At 39.2% G+C, this 15,053-nt stretch overlaps 2 protein-coding genes across 4 annotated transcripts; both read left to right on the top strand.

The window, feature by feature from the left end:
* The first annotated feature begins 3,043 nt into the window (after positions 1 to 3,043).
* On the top strand, positions 3,044 to 7,314 carry LOC109184850 (putative UDP-glucuronate:xylan alpha-glucuronosyltransferase 3). Of its 3 annotated transcripts, XM_019334907.1 has the most exons (5): positions 3,044 to 3,263; positions 4,645 to 4,705; positions 4,852 to 5,058; positions 5,287 to 5,924; positions 6,039 to 7,314. In XM_019334907.1, exons 2-5 carry the CDS (start codon positions 4,683 to 4,685, stop codon positions 7,067 to 7,069), a joined length of 1,899 nt encoding a protein of 632 aa, XP_019190452.1. In that variant the 5' UTR covers positions 3,044 to 3,263; positions 4,645 to 4,682; the 3' UTR covers positions 7,070 to 7,314. The 3 variants fall into 3 exon arrangements, with proteins under 3 accessions (XP_019190452.1, XP_019190451.1, XP_019190453.1); XM_019334906.1 differs by lacking the exon at positions 4,645 to 4,705; XM_019334908.1 differs by lacking the exons at positions 3,044 to 3,263; positions 4,645 to 4,705 and adding an exon at positions 4,128 to 4,260.
* A 3,628-nt stretch (positions 7,315 to 10,942) lies between these two features.
* LOC109184723 lies at positions 10,943 to 11,818 on the top strand. Its single transcript, XM_019334761.1, has one exon. The coding sequence runs from the start codon at positions 10,943 to 10,945 to the stop codon at positions 11,816 to 11,818; it is 876 nt and encodes a 291-aa protein (XP_019190306.1).
* Positions 11,819 to 15,053: the final 3,235 nt, after the last annotated feature.

Raw genomic sequence — 15,053 nt, 5'->3', positions numbered from 1 at the left:
TTGGACGTAGATAAATTTCCCTAGACCCACAAGGTGAGAATGTCATATCGATGCTTGCGACATCAGGGAGTATAATTGGAGTAGAATTTGAAAGTCCTCATAGTAGAACTCATATATTAGTTCTCACGTACTCATGGGAAGAGGAGTTCTAATAAGAACATCACCTTATAAGAAATACAATTAGGAACAAATCAATATAATTATGTAAAATTTGTTTATAAATGTATCTAAATATGTAAATATTAGACTATATTAATCATACAAAATTTTAATATTAATTTTGTATGATATGAAAATACGTACTTTACCAAATATATAGGAAGTTTAAGTGTTCACATCAAATAAGTCAATGTACTAACATTGATTATTTATCTAGCACTATGAATTAAAATATGATCCATCTAGGCTATTATACTTTCAATTATTTTTCTTCTAGCATTTTTAGCAAGTTTCTAACAAGTAACCCATCTAATTTGCTTATATGAAAAAATAAAATAAAAACAAAATGCTGACATGTTATTTTTTCATCTAACTTGCTATTTTTGTCACTTTTTTCGACAGATTCTTCTTTTTTTGTTTTTTTTTTTTTTGTTTTTTTACCTATTTCCATATTATGTTGATTTCTTTTATGAATTTTCCAGAAAACCATGAATCTATTTTTCCCGTCGACTGTGAAATAAGTATGTTACCGCTTTTGTGGTTTTTGAACCCATTTATTGGTACTGGCATTGGTTTTTATTTTGGTTTGGATGGTGCATTTATGAGGTTCTTCGGTACACACCTGAGATTGAGGAGTTTGGAAAAAAGTTGGTTAACAAACTAAGGGACAACGATGATTTGTATATTGCTCTTCATTTAAGGTATAATAACGACTTTTGATTTAATGTTTGAGGTGTAACTTAATTAACCGACTTCCTTTGAGTGTAGATACGAAAAGGACATGCTTGCGTTTACTAGCTGCACTCACAATCTAACTGAACTAGAAGCTAAGGAACTTCGCATTATGAGGTATAATATGTAGCACCGAAAAGAGAAAGAGATACACAACGAAGAAAGAAGACTGTCATATGTTGGAAGCAGCCATGTTTGCGATGGGGTATCCTTATACGACAAAAATATACATTTTGTAGTGCAAATTTATGGTAACAACAGCATGGATGCATCCCCTTAGAATACCTTTACGTGTTTTCACACTCAACACTCACAACAGAGGAGGAGATCCAAAAATACGTTAAAAAAATTGCAAAAAAAAATGACAAAAACAGCAAGTCAGATGAAAAAAATAACATGACAACATTTTATTTTTATTTTATTTTTTCATGTAAGCAAGTTATATGGGTTACCTGTTAAAAACTTGTTAAAGAAAAATAATTGGAAATATAATAGCCTAGATGAACAATATTTTAATTCATGCTAGATGGACGATCAATGTTAGTAGTTAGTATATGGACCTATTTGACATTTTTGTCACTATATTATTATATTGTACACTATAATATCTTTTTATTTTTAAAATTTTTTAAATTAAATTTATGATAACATAATTCCTTCATGAATCGCCAAGTAAAATACTACGAGTAATTTTTTGTTTTGTTTTGTTTTGTTTTTTTTTTTTACATAATGTTTTTTTTTATTGGGAAAAATGAAGCGAAAAGAAAAAAGAAGGAAAAAAAAAAACATAAAATTGGTAAGCCAATAAATAGCCGTTAAACAAAGACCAATAAAATGCCCATTACCAAAACTTCATCTTCCATTCATCTAATTTTTTTTTTTAATTTTTTTTTAATAAAATTGAATCCAAACTAGTATCATTAATTCATGTTTGTATTTCTATTGCTTATTGAGTTATACATTGAATTATAAATATTGGATTATAATTTTTATTGAACAAAATTAAATATACACGATAAAAATTTCGTGTATATATATAGTAATAGTAATAATAATTGAAGATAATGAGACCACATCTTTCCGTGAGTTCGGTGAAACCTTTTATAAATACGCAAAAATTATTACACGAATGCACACAAATTAGATTATGTGCAATTCGCTTAGCATGCATTCATGTAGTAAGACCCATTATAAATGCACAAAAAATATTACACGAATGTACACATATTAGATTATGTGTAATTCGCCGCAACATGCATTCTTTGTAATAACACGTATGCATATATATATATATATATATATATATATATATATATATATATATATATATATATATATATATATGGCCGTGTTCAGGTGCGAACTGTCCGTCCAGAAAAGAAATAAGAATGCATGCCATCCGTCCACGTGTCCAGATCTAACAGATGAGAAACATTGGTTTAAAAAAAATATGGTGATATTTTCGTAAATAATTAAACATCGAAGTGCAAATAAAATATATTACAAATGCAACTAAAATGTATTACAAGTACATGTAACAATTTCATATAGTGTACATCAATGCATTTAAATGTATTACAAGTGCATGTAAAATGTATTATAGGTGCAAGTAAAATTTACATTATAACTAGGTGCACCTAATGTTATAATCAGTTGTACCTAAGGTGCATGAATGTTAACAAGGTAAATTACTTGCTCTTATAAGTGAAAATGGATGTATTTGTAAGTCATTTTACTTGCACTTTTTACTTGCAAAGTTGTACCAGCTACGTGCACTTATAACACATTTACTTGCACCAAAGTTTGAGTTATTTACGAAAATATAACCGTATCATTTTTTTTTAAAATTACACCTAATTCATTGTTTTGGACACGTGAATAGCGCGCTAAATGATTTTTATTTCTCTCATGACGACCGTTCACATGAGAGCTGCCCTATATATATATATATATATATGTTTACTATAATTATATTCAATCATGTACCATATTTAAAATTTTACTTTAACCATTATTAATCATTCCATAATTATTATCTAAATTATCGACTAAATTTTACAATTCTGTATTTTATAAATTTATTTTTTAAAAAAATCAATATTAGGTTGCATTGCGCATAGTCGGCATAGAAATACTCTTCATGTAATAAAAGCAAATAAAATCGGACGCTCCTTAACAGATTTTAAATTCTACTCGATGCTGCAGTGTTTTACAGTGGGGTTTCGTTTTCTTGCTCTCTTGGATCGGACTCAGATGCCATTTTCTACGAGCTGCTACTAAGTTGAAAATATGAGAGGAACCCTTGGTGGAGTCGGTGGTGCTTCCCCTGGTCTCATTGAGCCCAGACAGAGGCTATCTTCTTCTACATCTAGGTAGCGCTCTGTTCCTTTGCTTTGATCCGTTCATTTTATTGCACATTAAGTTGCTGAGTTGACTTTGTGTTGCTGAAAGTTTTACAGTTTGTTTGTATATGTATGTATGTGTTTCTGATTCGTCCATGAATGACTGTGCAGTTGTTGATCTTTTTGCTGTTTAAGCATAAGAAATTGATGCGGAGTATTTTTTTTTTGGTTTAGATTTTCGAATTTGATTTCAGAACCGTGTGTAAGAGTGTTCATTTACTTGATCAGTAATTCAGTATGTGTTTTTGCAAATGTGGCTGTTAAATTTAGTGCCTAGTTCTGAAACCATCCGGTATTATATTTGTGTATGTGCAGATTTTTTTAATTTTATATTGGATGACGAGGGAAACCCCACAACCCTTTTGAGTGACCCTTTTGAGTGTGAGTGAACCCCACCCTAGCCGGCAAAGGACCAAAAGGAAGTAAATCAGCCTAGGTTACCTATAGCTGATCGGCTCAAACCAAGGGGATAAGGATTCAAACTCGTGACCTTGTGGTTACAAGTGTGGATCTCTTGCCATCTTGGTTGGGGTTACAATATTTGTGTATGTGCAGATTTTTGATTGATGGATTGAGGTGTAAAAACAATTGGACTTCCAGTGTAAATCTTTTTACTGTTTTATATGTTGGGGTTTCAGGTAGGGCTTGGGGCATAGGTGGGGAATTAGAAACTTCTGCAAAGTATTGACCATAATTTGAAACTATAATTGAGTGACTGGCATGGTCAAATGTGGTTTATTGATCTTCAAGGGTCAGTTTTCAAAACTTTACGTCAATTTTTCCAAAACCAAATCTTAGAGTTGGTAGTGTGTTATTGTATTTTTCAGCATTCAAGGATGAAGCTTATTGATGATTATCTATCACTTAGAGATATGTGAAAAGTTCAGGCATGGATATCTGCCGGGAATTTTGTAAAAAATGGTTTTTTATATGTGTGATCAGGCCGAGGGATGCAAATGCTGAATTAGTAATATACAATGCTCTACTTTTACTTCAGGAGTTTTACTTTGAATTTTAGATACACTTCACTGGAATTCTTTGAGTTGGAATAACAGAACGTCTGTGTGATGTTGGTTTAGTTGTTTCATTAGCATCTAATGTCTGCTGACAAAGTAACAAGTTAATTGACTTATCACCTTGATATCAAAACCTGGTTGCCAGCTATATGTTTATATTATATTGCTCTAAAGAATGGATGCAGCACACCCCCATGAAATGTTTATAATCACCGTCTTTTGAACACACTGTTTTGAATATTTAAAACCACTAAACCTTATGGCCATTGTGGAATCTTAGCACATTCTTTAACCATATTGGTTCAAAATGTGTAATTAGTTATCTTCTGAGTCAGAAAGCAGCTGAATAAGTACACACAGCCCCATCTGAACCATGTTTCACACACTTTCACCAATGTGAACGGATTTTCTGTAATACACCTGTGAAGTGCTTTGTGATCGTTATTTCCACATCTTTGCTTAAATCACTCTCCAATCTATTTCCACACTTTCCAAGATGTTGCTCTATACTTTATATGCTAATCAGCTTTTGTTTCATCCAGTGAGGATACCAACAAAAGGAGGCTTTTGAGAAGTAAAAGCTACAAAGAAGGGGATAAGGCACTCTTCAGTCCCACCAAAGATAGGTCTCTGACCTGCAAATTCCCTATATTGAAGCTTGTCTTTGCTGTTATTGCATTGGGAGCGCTGTTTACACTATGGCATTCTCCAGCAATTCATTCTGAGATTTCGGCAAATTCAGGATCTAGGTAATATGTCACCTTTTTTTTGTTTTTTTTTTTGTTTTTTTGTTTTTTTGTTTTTTTGTTTTTTTGTTTTTTTTTTTTTTTTGTTTTGTTTTTATCATATTCTCATTAAAACAAAGCCTGACTAACCTTTAGATAGTCTTTCAGTAGTTTACTTTAAGCCTTGTGGGAGGAGTGACCAATAACATTTCTTGTCATATTAGTATAATGACAATTTTCTGAATCTTTCAGGTCATTTTTGGTAGACAAACAGACAAGAAAGGATGCTGTTGTTGATCAACGCTATATTTCTGTTTCAGATATTCAATGGGACCAAATGTCACGAGTTATTGAGAAACTGACTGATACACTTGAGTCTTCGGCTGTAGGGTTGTTAAACTTTAATGACAATGAAATTGATCACTGGAAAGAGCTATTACCTGATGCAGAACATGTGATATTGAACCTGGATTATATCTCAAATAATGTCACTTGGGATACATTATATCCTGAATGGATAGATGAAGAAGAAGAATTTGAGGTTCCCACTTGTCCTACCTTGCCCACACTTCAGGTTCCGCGCAAACCACGCATTGATCTGATAGCAGTAAAACTACCCTGCAAGAAGCCCGGGGACTGGTCGAGAGATGTAGCTCGTCTACACTTGCAACTTGCAGCAGCGAGGTTTGCTGCCACTGCTAAAGGATTTCATCCAGTGCATGTACTCTTGGTCACTGAGTGTTTCCCCACTCCAAATTTGTTTACTTGCAAAGATCTAGTCGCACGTGAAGGAAATTTGTGGTTATATAAACCAAATTTAAACACTTTGAGGGAAAAACTTCAACTTCCCGTTGGATCATGTGAACTTGCAGTTCCTCTCAAGGCTAAAGGTCAGTTGTGGATACATGTCTTCCTTTCATCTACACTCACCCATAGCCAATTCATCCTTAATATGTGATAATAAATGCTAATAGCGTTTTTTTTTTTTTTTTAATGATATGCAGAGAAATGGCACTCTGGTAATGCACGTCGAGAAGCATATGCAACAATCCTGCACTCAGCACATTTTTATGTGTGTGGGGCCATAGCTGCAGCTCAGAGTATTCGCATGGCGGGTTCTACTCGGGATCTTGTGATACTTGTTGACGAGACAATTAGTGACTATCATAGGGGAGGATTGGAGGCGGCAGGATGGAAAATTCATACAATAAAAAGAATCAGAAACCCAAAAGCTGAACAAGATGCCTACAATGAGTGGAACTATAGCAAATTCCGTCTCTGGCAGCTGACAGATTATGACAAAATCATCTTCATCGATGCTGATCTGTTAATACTAAGAAATATCGACTTTCTCTTCGAGATGCCAGAAATAACTGCAACGGGAAATAATGCTACACTGTTTAATTCAGGGGTGATGGTTGTTGAACCATCAAACTGCACATTTCAGTTGTTGATGGATCATATCAATGAGATTGAATCATACAACGGTGGGGACCAAGGGTATTTGAACGAGATCTTCACATGGTGGCACCGAATCCCAAAACACATGAACTTTCTGAAACACTATTGGGAAGGTGACGAGGAGGAGAAGAAGGAAATGAAAACGCAGCTGTTTGCTGCAGATCCTCCAGTCCTGTATGTTCTTCACTATTTAGGGTTGAAACCGTGGCTATGCTTCCGCGACTATGATTGCAACTGGAATGTTGAGAAATTGCACGAGTTTGCAAGTGATGTTGCGCATAGGACATGGTGGAAAATCCACGATGCAATGCCGGAGAACTTGCACAAGTACTGCTTGCTTAGATCCAAACAGAAGGCGGCCTTGGAGTGGGATCGAAGGGAAGCCGAGAAAGGTAACTACACAGATGGCCATTGGAAGGTCAAGATAAAAGACCCGCGATTACAGATATGTTTTGAAGATTTTTGCTTCTGGGAGAGCATGCTATGGCACTGGGGAGAAACAAATTGGACAGATAATTCAACTTCTACTCCAACACCACCTATGGTTAAAACTGTTTCGCTCTCGTCTTTATAATTGGAGGATGTATATGACAGAAGAATCAGCACTTAGCTATGGAAATTGAAAGAATGCTACAGTGTATAAGTATATTCTTTTGCTTCTTGAACTCAATTGCTTAGCCACTTCATCTGTTGAAGCTCTATGTATAAGTATTTTCCTGCACATTGTTAACCTCCCTCTCCCTCTCCCTCTCCCTTACCCATCACAACATGCCCATTTGGAAAAGCTCTTGCTAATGGGATTATAGAGATTTTTGCTTTGAGTGAAGTTGGCAATACGCTTTGCTTTTGACAATAAAGAATGCTTGGAACTAAGTTTAGTTAGGGGTAAGGATATCAAAATGGGCCGAAGCTTGTGGGTCAGTCCTAAACCTCCCCGCAATGGGTTAGGTTAGAGTCTAAAAATTTTGGCCTTCGCGAGCCGGAGGCCAACTCGCGGGCTTCCCAAAAAAATGTTACACAATAAGGCAACAATCTGCCCTTGTTGGCTGCTGTGTAACGTGTATATATATATAGCATTTAAAATATTCTTTTTTTTTTTTGTTTTCTTTTTGAAGTTGGTCTATGTGTCGAAGTATTTTAACCTACCAGCTTCGTGGGTTGGCTTGCAAAAATTTCAACCTGTGGTAGGGCGGGCTAGTCCGCATTGAAATCACTAGTTTGGGGTGTAATTGAGCATAGTCAAAACTTGAAGTTCAAATTTAGCTTGAGTTTGACTGAATTTTATTTTTTGAGCTCAATTTAGACTCGACACAAGCTCGAGCTCGATTCAAATGTGTTTATAAAGATGTTTTTCTATTTTTTTTTTATACGGAAAAGTATAAATATAAAAAAATATTTTTATAGGACACCGGGTGTCTATTCTATTGAGAAAGTTTTGGCCAACTACCCAAGTGGGGTGTCCAGCTTGTTACTAAGAGGTATCAAACCCACAACCTCAAGCATAACAACACAAGTTCCAAATGACCAAACCACTCAAGATCTTGTGTATTAAAGGGCAGGAAGCTCCACTTATGCATGGAGTGCGCCCGGGAGCAAAGTAGTGGGGGGACACATGTGCGGCCAAGAATGAAGTCTGCCCGATGCCATCCATTTGTCAACCATCCATGAGTCCATCCTTTAGCTTGTGTTATTTATTTATTATTTGGGTCGCCATTTTGCGTCATATTTCATTCCTTAGGGCTATAGTATTTGTTATTTATGTCTTCTTTGGACCGGTGTCTCAGACTTTGTACGTACTATTTTAGGTTTAGCCCCTGAGTAATAAAGTTACTCTTTTCTTATCTCTCGTCCTACATCTATACCCGGTTTATGATGAGCCTGTTCCAACAAAACCAGGGCAACCGCTTCCCCCTCCTTCATCTCCGGCAAGAATACTATTACAGCAGACATAATTTTTGACAGTGTTCTTAAACGCTTGCATTTTTCGGTGGTTGTGTGAGTTGAGATTGTAGTCTCCTCCGCCACTTCGCCGGAGCCGGGTACGAGGAAAGAGAGGCAGACTAGGGCGAGAATAAGGCCGTCAAGCCCGAGCCAGGATGGGGGGGGGGGGGGGGGTTGCTGCGGGCAGCCTTGGTGGTGGTGTAGCCTTGATTATAGTGTATGTATTTGGTGGCGGAGAAGTCAAAAGAAAGGCATTGAGAAAGCTGGATGCGCAGACGAAGGTGAGGGAGATGAAGTGGTAGAAGAAGGACATGATGCCGGTGGCGCCGATGATGAAGAGTGTGGTGTCGATGGCGATTTGGGCAAGAGTGAGGTGCGGCGTTTCGGAGACGGCAACAACAATGATGGATTTCATGGGTTGGACGGTGAAGATGAGGGTGGTGCTGAGAATTGAGATCAAGATTGCAGACTACAATGAGTGCCAACACTATTCATCCTACAACAGAGAAGGAGGGAATCGCCGGTAGATTATTATTATTATTATTATTATTTTGTAAAGTTTTATTTATTTATTTAAAAATGATTAAAATAATTTTTAAAAATATAAATTAACTTTAAATGCCATGTTATCTAATTACCTGGTCAATAGGTCACTTTAGGGTTAATTACTTGAATTTGTACTATTCAAGGACCTAATTGTAATTTTTTTTAGTTGGATGGCCTAATTGAAATTTGGTGTGTAGTTCGATGGTCCATTTGACCTTTATCTAAAATGACAAGATAATTAGACTAGATACCAAAAATCTAAAATCCAGCTAATCTTATTCTATGTCTTGGCCTTTAAGAGAAAGGCTAATATTATCTCTACAAACAAGGGCTTGACAAGATGACATAGGGGCCATTTTTGCCTTTACAATAAGGAGACTGTGTTCTTCCTCTTGTCCCCTTGGCTCCTCTTGCCTCCTTAGCAAGTTCTTCCTCTTGTCCCCTTGACAAGCTTTTCCTTTCTTCCTCTCTGTCTCCGTTGCATTTATGGTTGTTTTTCTTTTATTCAGATCCTATAGTGGCTGCATTTACTCTGTTCGATTGTAGTGGTTGAGGTTTGTCTCTTCGGCAGTTAATGCATGGAGTTAAACCAGACACCCTTTATACCTTCGTCAATACAGTTTGATCTAGACCGTGTACCATTAAGATTGAACTCTGCAGAATCAATCAGCTCCCTCCCTCCAAATTTGTCCAGTATTCTCCTATCTACCTTACGTTTCCTCTCTGCTTTTACTCACATGGCTTCTTCTAGCAAAGGCAAGGAACCATTGGAAGAATACTACGCAGCCTTGAATATCCACGATGCGGACGAAGCAGAAATCCAAATCGACGAGGAAACCTTCAATCCCCCAGAAGACGAGGAAGTTTTCACTCTTGTTGGAACGGTGCTTACAGACAAAATGGTGAAGTTCAATTACATGAAGGATGTTTTAGCAACCGTTTGGAGACCGATAAAGGGTATGTTGGCAAAAGAAATCTCCCCAAATCTCTTTGTCTTTTACTTCTTCCATGCTAAAGACATGCAGAGAGTCCTAGATGATGGCCCTTGGTCATATGATCAAAGCTTGCTCATCCTCCAAAAGCTCGGAGACAACACTTCCCCCTATGATGTCAAGCTGGACAAAGCTGAGTTCTGGATCCAGATTCATAAGATACCCCGTGCTCTCACAAACATGAAAATGGTGGAGATGATTGGAGCAAATCTGGGGACCTTTGTCAAAGCAGACACTTCAAACTATGACGGCACTTGGAATGCATTCATACGCATAAGAACGATCATTGAGGTCAACAAGCCTTTAAGGAGAGGAGTGAAGATTAAGCAGCCTAATGGAGAGAGTGTATGGCTAGAATGCAAATATGAAAGACTACGAACTTTTTGTTTCATCTGTGGAAGATTGGGTCATGCTGAGAAGTACTGCCCCCATCAACTTGCCATCAATGAAGACACCTTTGTGAAGTTGTATGGACCTGAGCTGAGAGTCTCACGACGTAGCACTACCATTCAGGCCAGCAGATGGTTTCGATCTGAGCTGCCATCCTGTTTTTCGCCGGCGCCGGAGGAGAGTCAAAGTGATGGAAACCAGCCGGAGAGAGAAGGGAGTTTCCTGAGGTACGAGGATGGTAGAGGGCAGCCGGTTCATGGTACAAGGTTTTACTCAGGGGGTAATAACCAGACTACAGAAGGCGTGAGCATGCAGAGGTCAGAAGAATTTAATTCACAGCCTGTCATTATTAATGATAGTAATGTCAACGTAAATTCAAACTTCCCATCCCACCTATCTATTTTGGATTTTCTTGTGAGTGAACAAAACAGAAAAAGGGGAGCCCAAGAGATGGATGGGCCGGGTGATGGCACCAGTAATGAAGAGGAATTTATGGCAGTTGAGGATGAGGGCTGCAACGTTGTTGGGCTAAAAAATGTGTTAGAGGCGGGCTCTGCTGGACAGGCCCGCCTATCACAATGAGTTATCTAGCTTGGAACTGTCGTGGGCTTGGCAACCTAGAGACAGTTCAAGTTTTAGTGGACTTGATCCACTCTAAGAGGCCAAATGTGATTTTTCTTATGGAAACCTTCTCTAATAATTTTAAGATGCAGACTATTAAGAATAAAGTGGGCTACACTGGGCTATTTACGGTGGATAGCTTGGGCCGAAGTGGAGGTCTTGCTCTGTTGTGGAAGGAGGAATCTGAAGTTAGCATCTTGGGCTTTTCTAGGTACCATATCGATGCTATGATAACAACAGAAACAAGCCTTGAACCTTGGAGATATACTGGCTTTTATGGGAACCCCAAGAGTAATCGTAGGCGTGAATCTTGGCAAAGGTTGCGGCATCTAGCTACCCTAAGTCCTCTTCCATGGGCGTTAATGGGTGATTTTAACGACATTCGGAGCTCATCCGAGAAGAAAGGAACGCATCCGCACCCTCAATGGTTAATCCGAGGCTTCAACGAAGCCATTGAAAGCAGCGGTCTTAGAGATTTGGATTTTGATGGATGTCAATTCACCTGGGAAAAGTCAAGGGGTACTCCAAACTGGATTCAGGAAAAGCTTGATAGGATATTGGTCAATGATGCTTGGTTAGAGCGGTTTGGCGATGCAAGGGCGAGGTCCATCTCCGTGCCTTCTAGTGACCATCTTCCAATGCTGCTATGTACGGTCCCTACTGCCCGTCGTCAAAGAAGAAACAAGTTCAAATTCGAAAATGTTTGGCTGAAGGAGAATCAATGCAGAGAGATTGTCACGGCTTGTTGGGGGGCAGTCGAACGGTCTACACTTATTAATTCGACTGGATACTTGCAGCAAAGCTATTTGGGAATGGGGAAGAAAGATGAATAGGAATTTCCAACCTAAAATAGACTATTGGGCTAAGCAGATGGACTATCTAAGTAAAAGAGTTGATTCTCATGGTTTGGCAGAGTACTCTGAAGCTCAAAGAAATTATCTATCTTTACTAAACCAACAACATACCATTTGGAGACAGAGGGCTAAAGTTCACTGGTTCAAAGGAGGGGATGTGAATTCGAGCTTCTTCCATAAGACTTGTCAGCGCAGGAAACAAAACAACTACATCCCTAAACTTAAGGATGGTAGTGGAGTATGGTGTGAGAAAGGTCCAGACTTAGACAACCTGATGGTATCTTACTTCAAGAGTCTGTTCACTTCCACTCAGGGTGACATGGATCCAGTTCTGGAGTGCATTACGCCTAGTATCTCGGAAGTCCAAAATGCAGCTCTGATTCGACATGCAAGCCCGGAAGAGGTCAGAAAGGCAATCTTCGGGATGCATCCAGACAAATCGCCGGGGCCCGATGGCTTCAACCCGGGGTTCTTCCAAGCATATTGGGACGTGCTGGGTCCTGACATCGTAAGATTATGTAATGACTTCATCTCTACTGGACATCTCCCAAAAGGCCTAAATCACACCCTGCTAGTTCTCATCCCAAAGAAAACAAAGCCAGAGACGATGGGAGACTTGAGGCCAATCTCGCTTTGTAATGTGGTGTACAAAATCTTTGCTAAGGTGCTAGCCAACAGGTTGAAGCCACTTCTTGACACACTCATATCGGAGAACCAGAGCGCTTTCATCCCTGGCCGGCTGATTACCGATAATATCATGATCGCGTTTGAAGCCCAGCACTTTCTAAAAAACAAGAGACAAGGTTCTGAAGGTTATGCAGCTCTGAAGCTCGACATGAGCAAGGCATACGATAGGATTGAATGGAATATGCTAAAAGCTATGCTGACAAAGTTTGGTTTCTGTGAGAGGTGGGTGCAGTTGATCATGGAATGTGTCTGTACGGTGGAGTATGCTATTCAAAGGGAAGGAGAGGAGCTTGGTCCTATTATTCCTCATAGGGGGCTTAGACAAGGAGACCCTCTTTCTCCTTACCTTTTCATTCTGGTGGGGGAGGGCTTAAGTGCTCTTATCAGGAAGCAGGAATCTCAAGGTTCTTTTCATGGGGTAAAGATTGCTCGTTCTGCCCCTAGGATCTCACACCTCCTGTTCGCAGACGATAGTTACATCTTCTTCAAGGCCAACCAAGCTCAAAGCAGTACGTGTAAACAGATTCTGGACACCTACACTGCAGCTACAGGGCAACTGGTAAACTTTGATAAATCTTCCTTAAATTTCAGCAAAAATGTGGGGGATGGGATTAGGCAGTCTGTTGGCTCAATCTTAGGAGTTAGAATGGTGGGTAATGCAGGCAATTATCTGGGGCTTCCTTCTTTAGTTGGCAGAAATAAGAGGGACATCCTGGGCTTTATTAAGAATAAAATTGTAGCAAGGATAAATGCATGGAATCACAAATTCCTTTCTCGTGCGGGTAGGGAGGTCCTCCTAAAAAGTGTTATACAAGCAATCCCGTCTTTTGCCATGAATTTATTTCTTTTACCCCATGGGCTGGTGAGTGAGATTGAGAGAACCATGAATGCTTTTTGGTGGGGGAACGGGAAAGAGCAAAGTAAGGGTCTTAGGTGGATGGCGTGGGAGAAGCTCTGTGTTCCTAAAAAATGGGGGGGAATGGGTTTTCGTAGGCTCAAGGATTTTAACATGGCTATGCTCACAAAACAAGCATGGCGTTTGATTAAGAACCCCTCCTCCCTTGCTGCTAGAATTATGAAGTCCAGGTACTTTCCAGACTCACAGTTTGTTGATGCTCGCAAAGGTGGCAATCCGTCATTTGTTTGGTCTAGCCTCCTGGAGACGAAAGAAATCATCCTCCGCAACAGCCGATGGAGGATAGGCAATGGCAATGCTGTTCGAATCTGGCACGACAAGTGGCTCCCGGATGCTGTAAATCCTATGGTTACCACACCTCCTTACCCTTATCTCCAAAACGCAACTGTCAACTCTCTCCTTAATATTCAAGGGTCAGGATGGGATGAGGATGTGGTGAAAGATATTTTCAATCACAGAGATGCTCGGCTGATTCTAAGTGTTCCAATTTCGAAGGTTAACAAAGAAAATATGGTCATTTGGGATAAGGATGAGAAAGGGATCTTCACTGTTAGGAGCTGCTACAAATCTATCATGAGAGACTTCTCTTGTGATGCATCTCGGAAATGGTCGATGGTGTGGAATGTTCATTTACCTCCTAGAATCAAGACTTTTATCTGGCAGGTATGCAGTGGATGTTTACCAACTACTGACAAGCTTCGCCAAAGGAGAATTGAATGCGATACACTTTGCCTTCTGTGCCGTGAAGCTGATGAATCTGCCTTCCATCTCCTAGCCTACTGCAGAATTGCGTGTCAATGTTGGAGTCTATTTGGACAGCTGCCGGACAAGGACCATGCTCAGAACTGTTCAACTTGGTTTTCCCAGATTTTTGATTCCTTACGGCCACCTTTGACTCGTTTGTTTCTCGTTATTTGCTGGAATTTATGGCGGGCAAGGAATGACAAGGTATGGAGGAACCAATCCACCTCTGCAAGGGCCATAGTCGAGAGAGCACGGGCTTTCACGAAGGATTGGGAAGATTGTACAGAAGCGGTTGTCAATCAGACTCAACGGCAGATTCCGGACACTACAAGATGGACAAAGCCAAGACAGGGATGGTTAAAACTGAATGTTGATGCCGCATTGGATACTACCTCCGGTAAAATGGGTCTGGGATGGGTACTACGTGATGACCATGGAAGGTTTCTTAATGCAGTTTGCTGCCCATGGAATGGTGTTTTTTCCCCTAGAGAAGCAGAGGCACTTGCGATAAGGGAGGCTCTCAGCTGGTCTAAAAGATGCGATTTTGATTTCCTGCAAGTTGAGACTGACTCCCTTTTATCAGTCCAGGGGATTAATTCTTTAGCAAATGTCTCTTCTTTTGATCTTCTATTAGCTGATGTAAAAGATTCGATGAGCACTTTCGCTCACTGTTGTCTCTCTTTTGTAAAACGTTCTGCGAATCGGACGGCCCATCGCTTAGCAAGGGAGTCCCTTTCTTTGTCTGAACGTAAGGAGTGGTCTTATTCCCCTCCTTCCTTCATCTGTATTCCTCTTTCTTATGACTTAATATAAGCTGTTTGTTCTAAAAAAAAAAAAAAAAAGATGACATAGAAAAAGTAAATGTTA

This window comes from Ipomoea nil, unplaced genomic scaffold (genome assembly GCF_001879475.1).
Source record: "Ipomoea nil cultivar Tokyo-kokei standard unplaced genomic scaffold, Asagao_1.1 scaffold1286, whole genome shotgun sequence".
In the NCBI taxonomy this organism is placed as follows: domain Eukaryota; kingdom Viridiplantae; phylum Streptophyta; class Magnoliopsida; order Solanales; family Convolvulaceae; genus Ipomoea; species Ipomoea nil.
This window is presented reverse-complemented; position numbering and strand designations above follow the sequence as displayed.

Coding starts and splice junctions, on each gene's coding strand:
- LOC109184850 (XM_019334906.1), top strand. CDS start 3,181: ATGAGAGGAACCCTTGGTGGAGTCGGTGGTGCTTCCCCTGGTCTCATT. Junction 3,264..4,851: donor CTATCTTCTTCTACATCTAG/GTAGCGCTCTGT, acceptor TGTTTCATCCAG/TGAGGATACCAACAAAAGGA. Junction 5,059..5,286: donor TCGGCAAATTCAGGATCTAG/GTAATATGTCAC, acceptor TGAATCTTTCAG/GTCATTTTTGGTAGACAAAC.
- LOC109184723 (XM_019334761.1), top strand. CDS start 10,943: ATGAGTTATCTAGCTTGGAACTGTCGTGGGCTTGGCAACCTAGAGACA.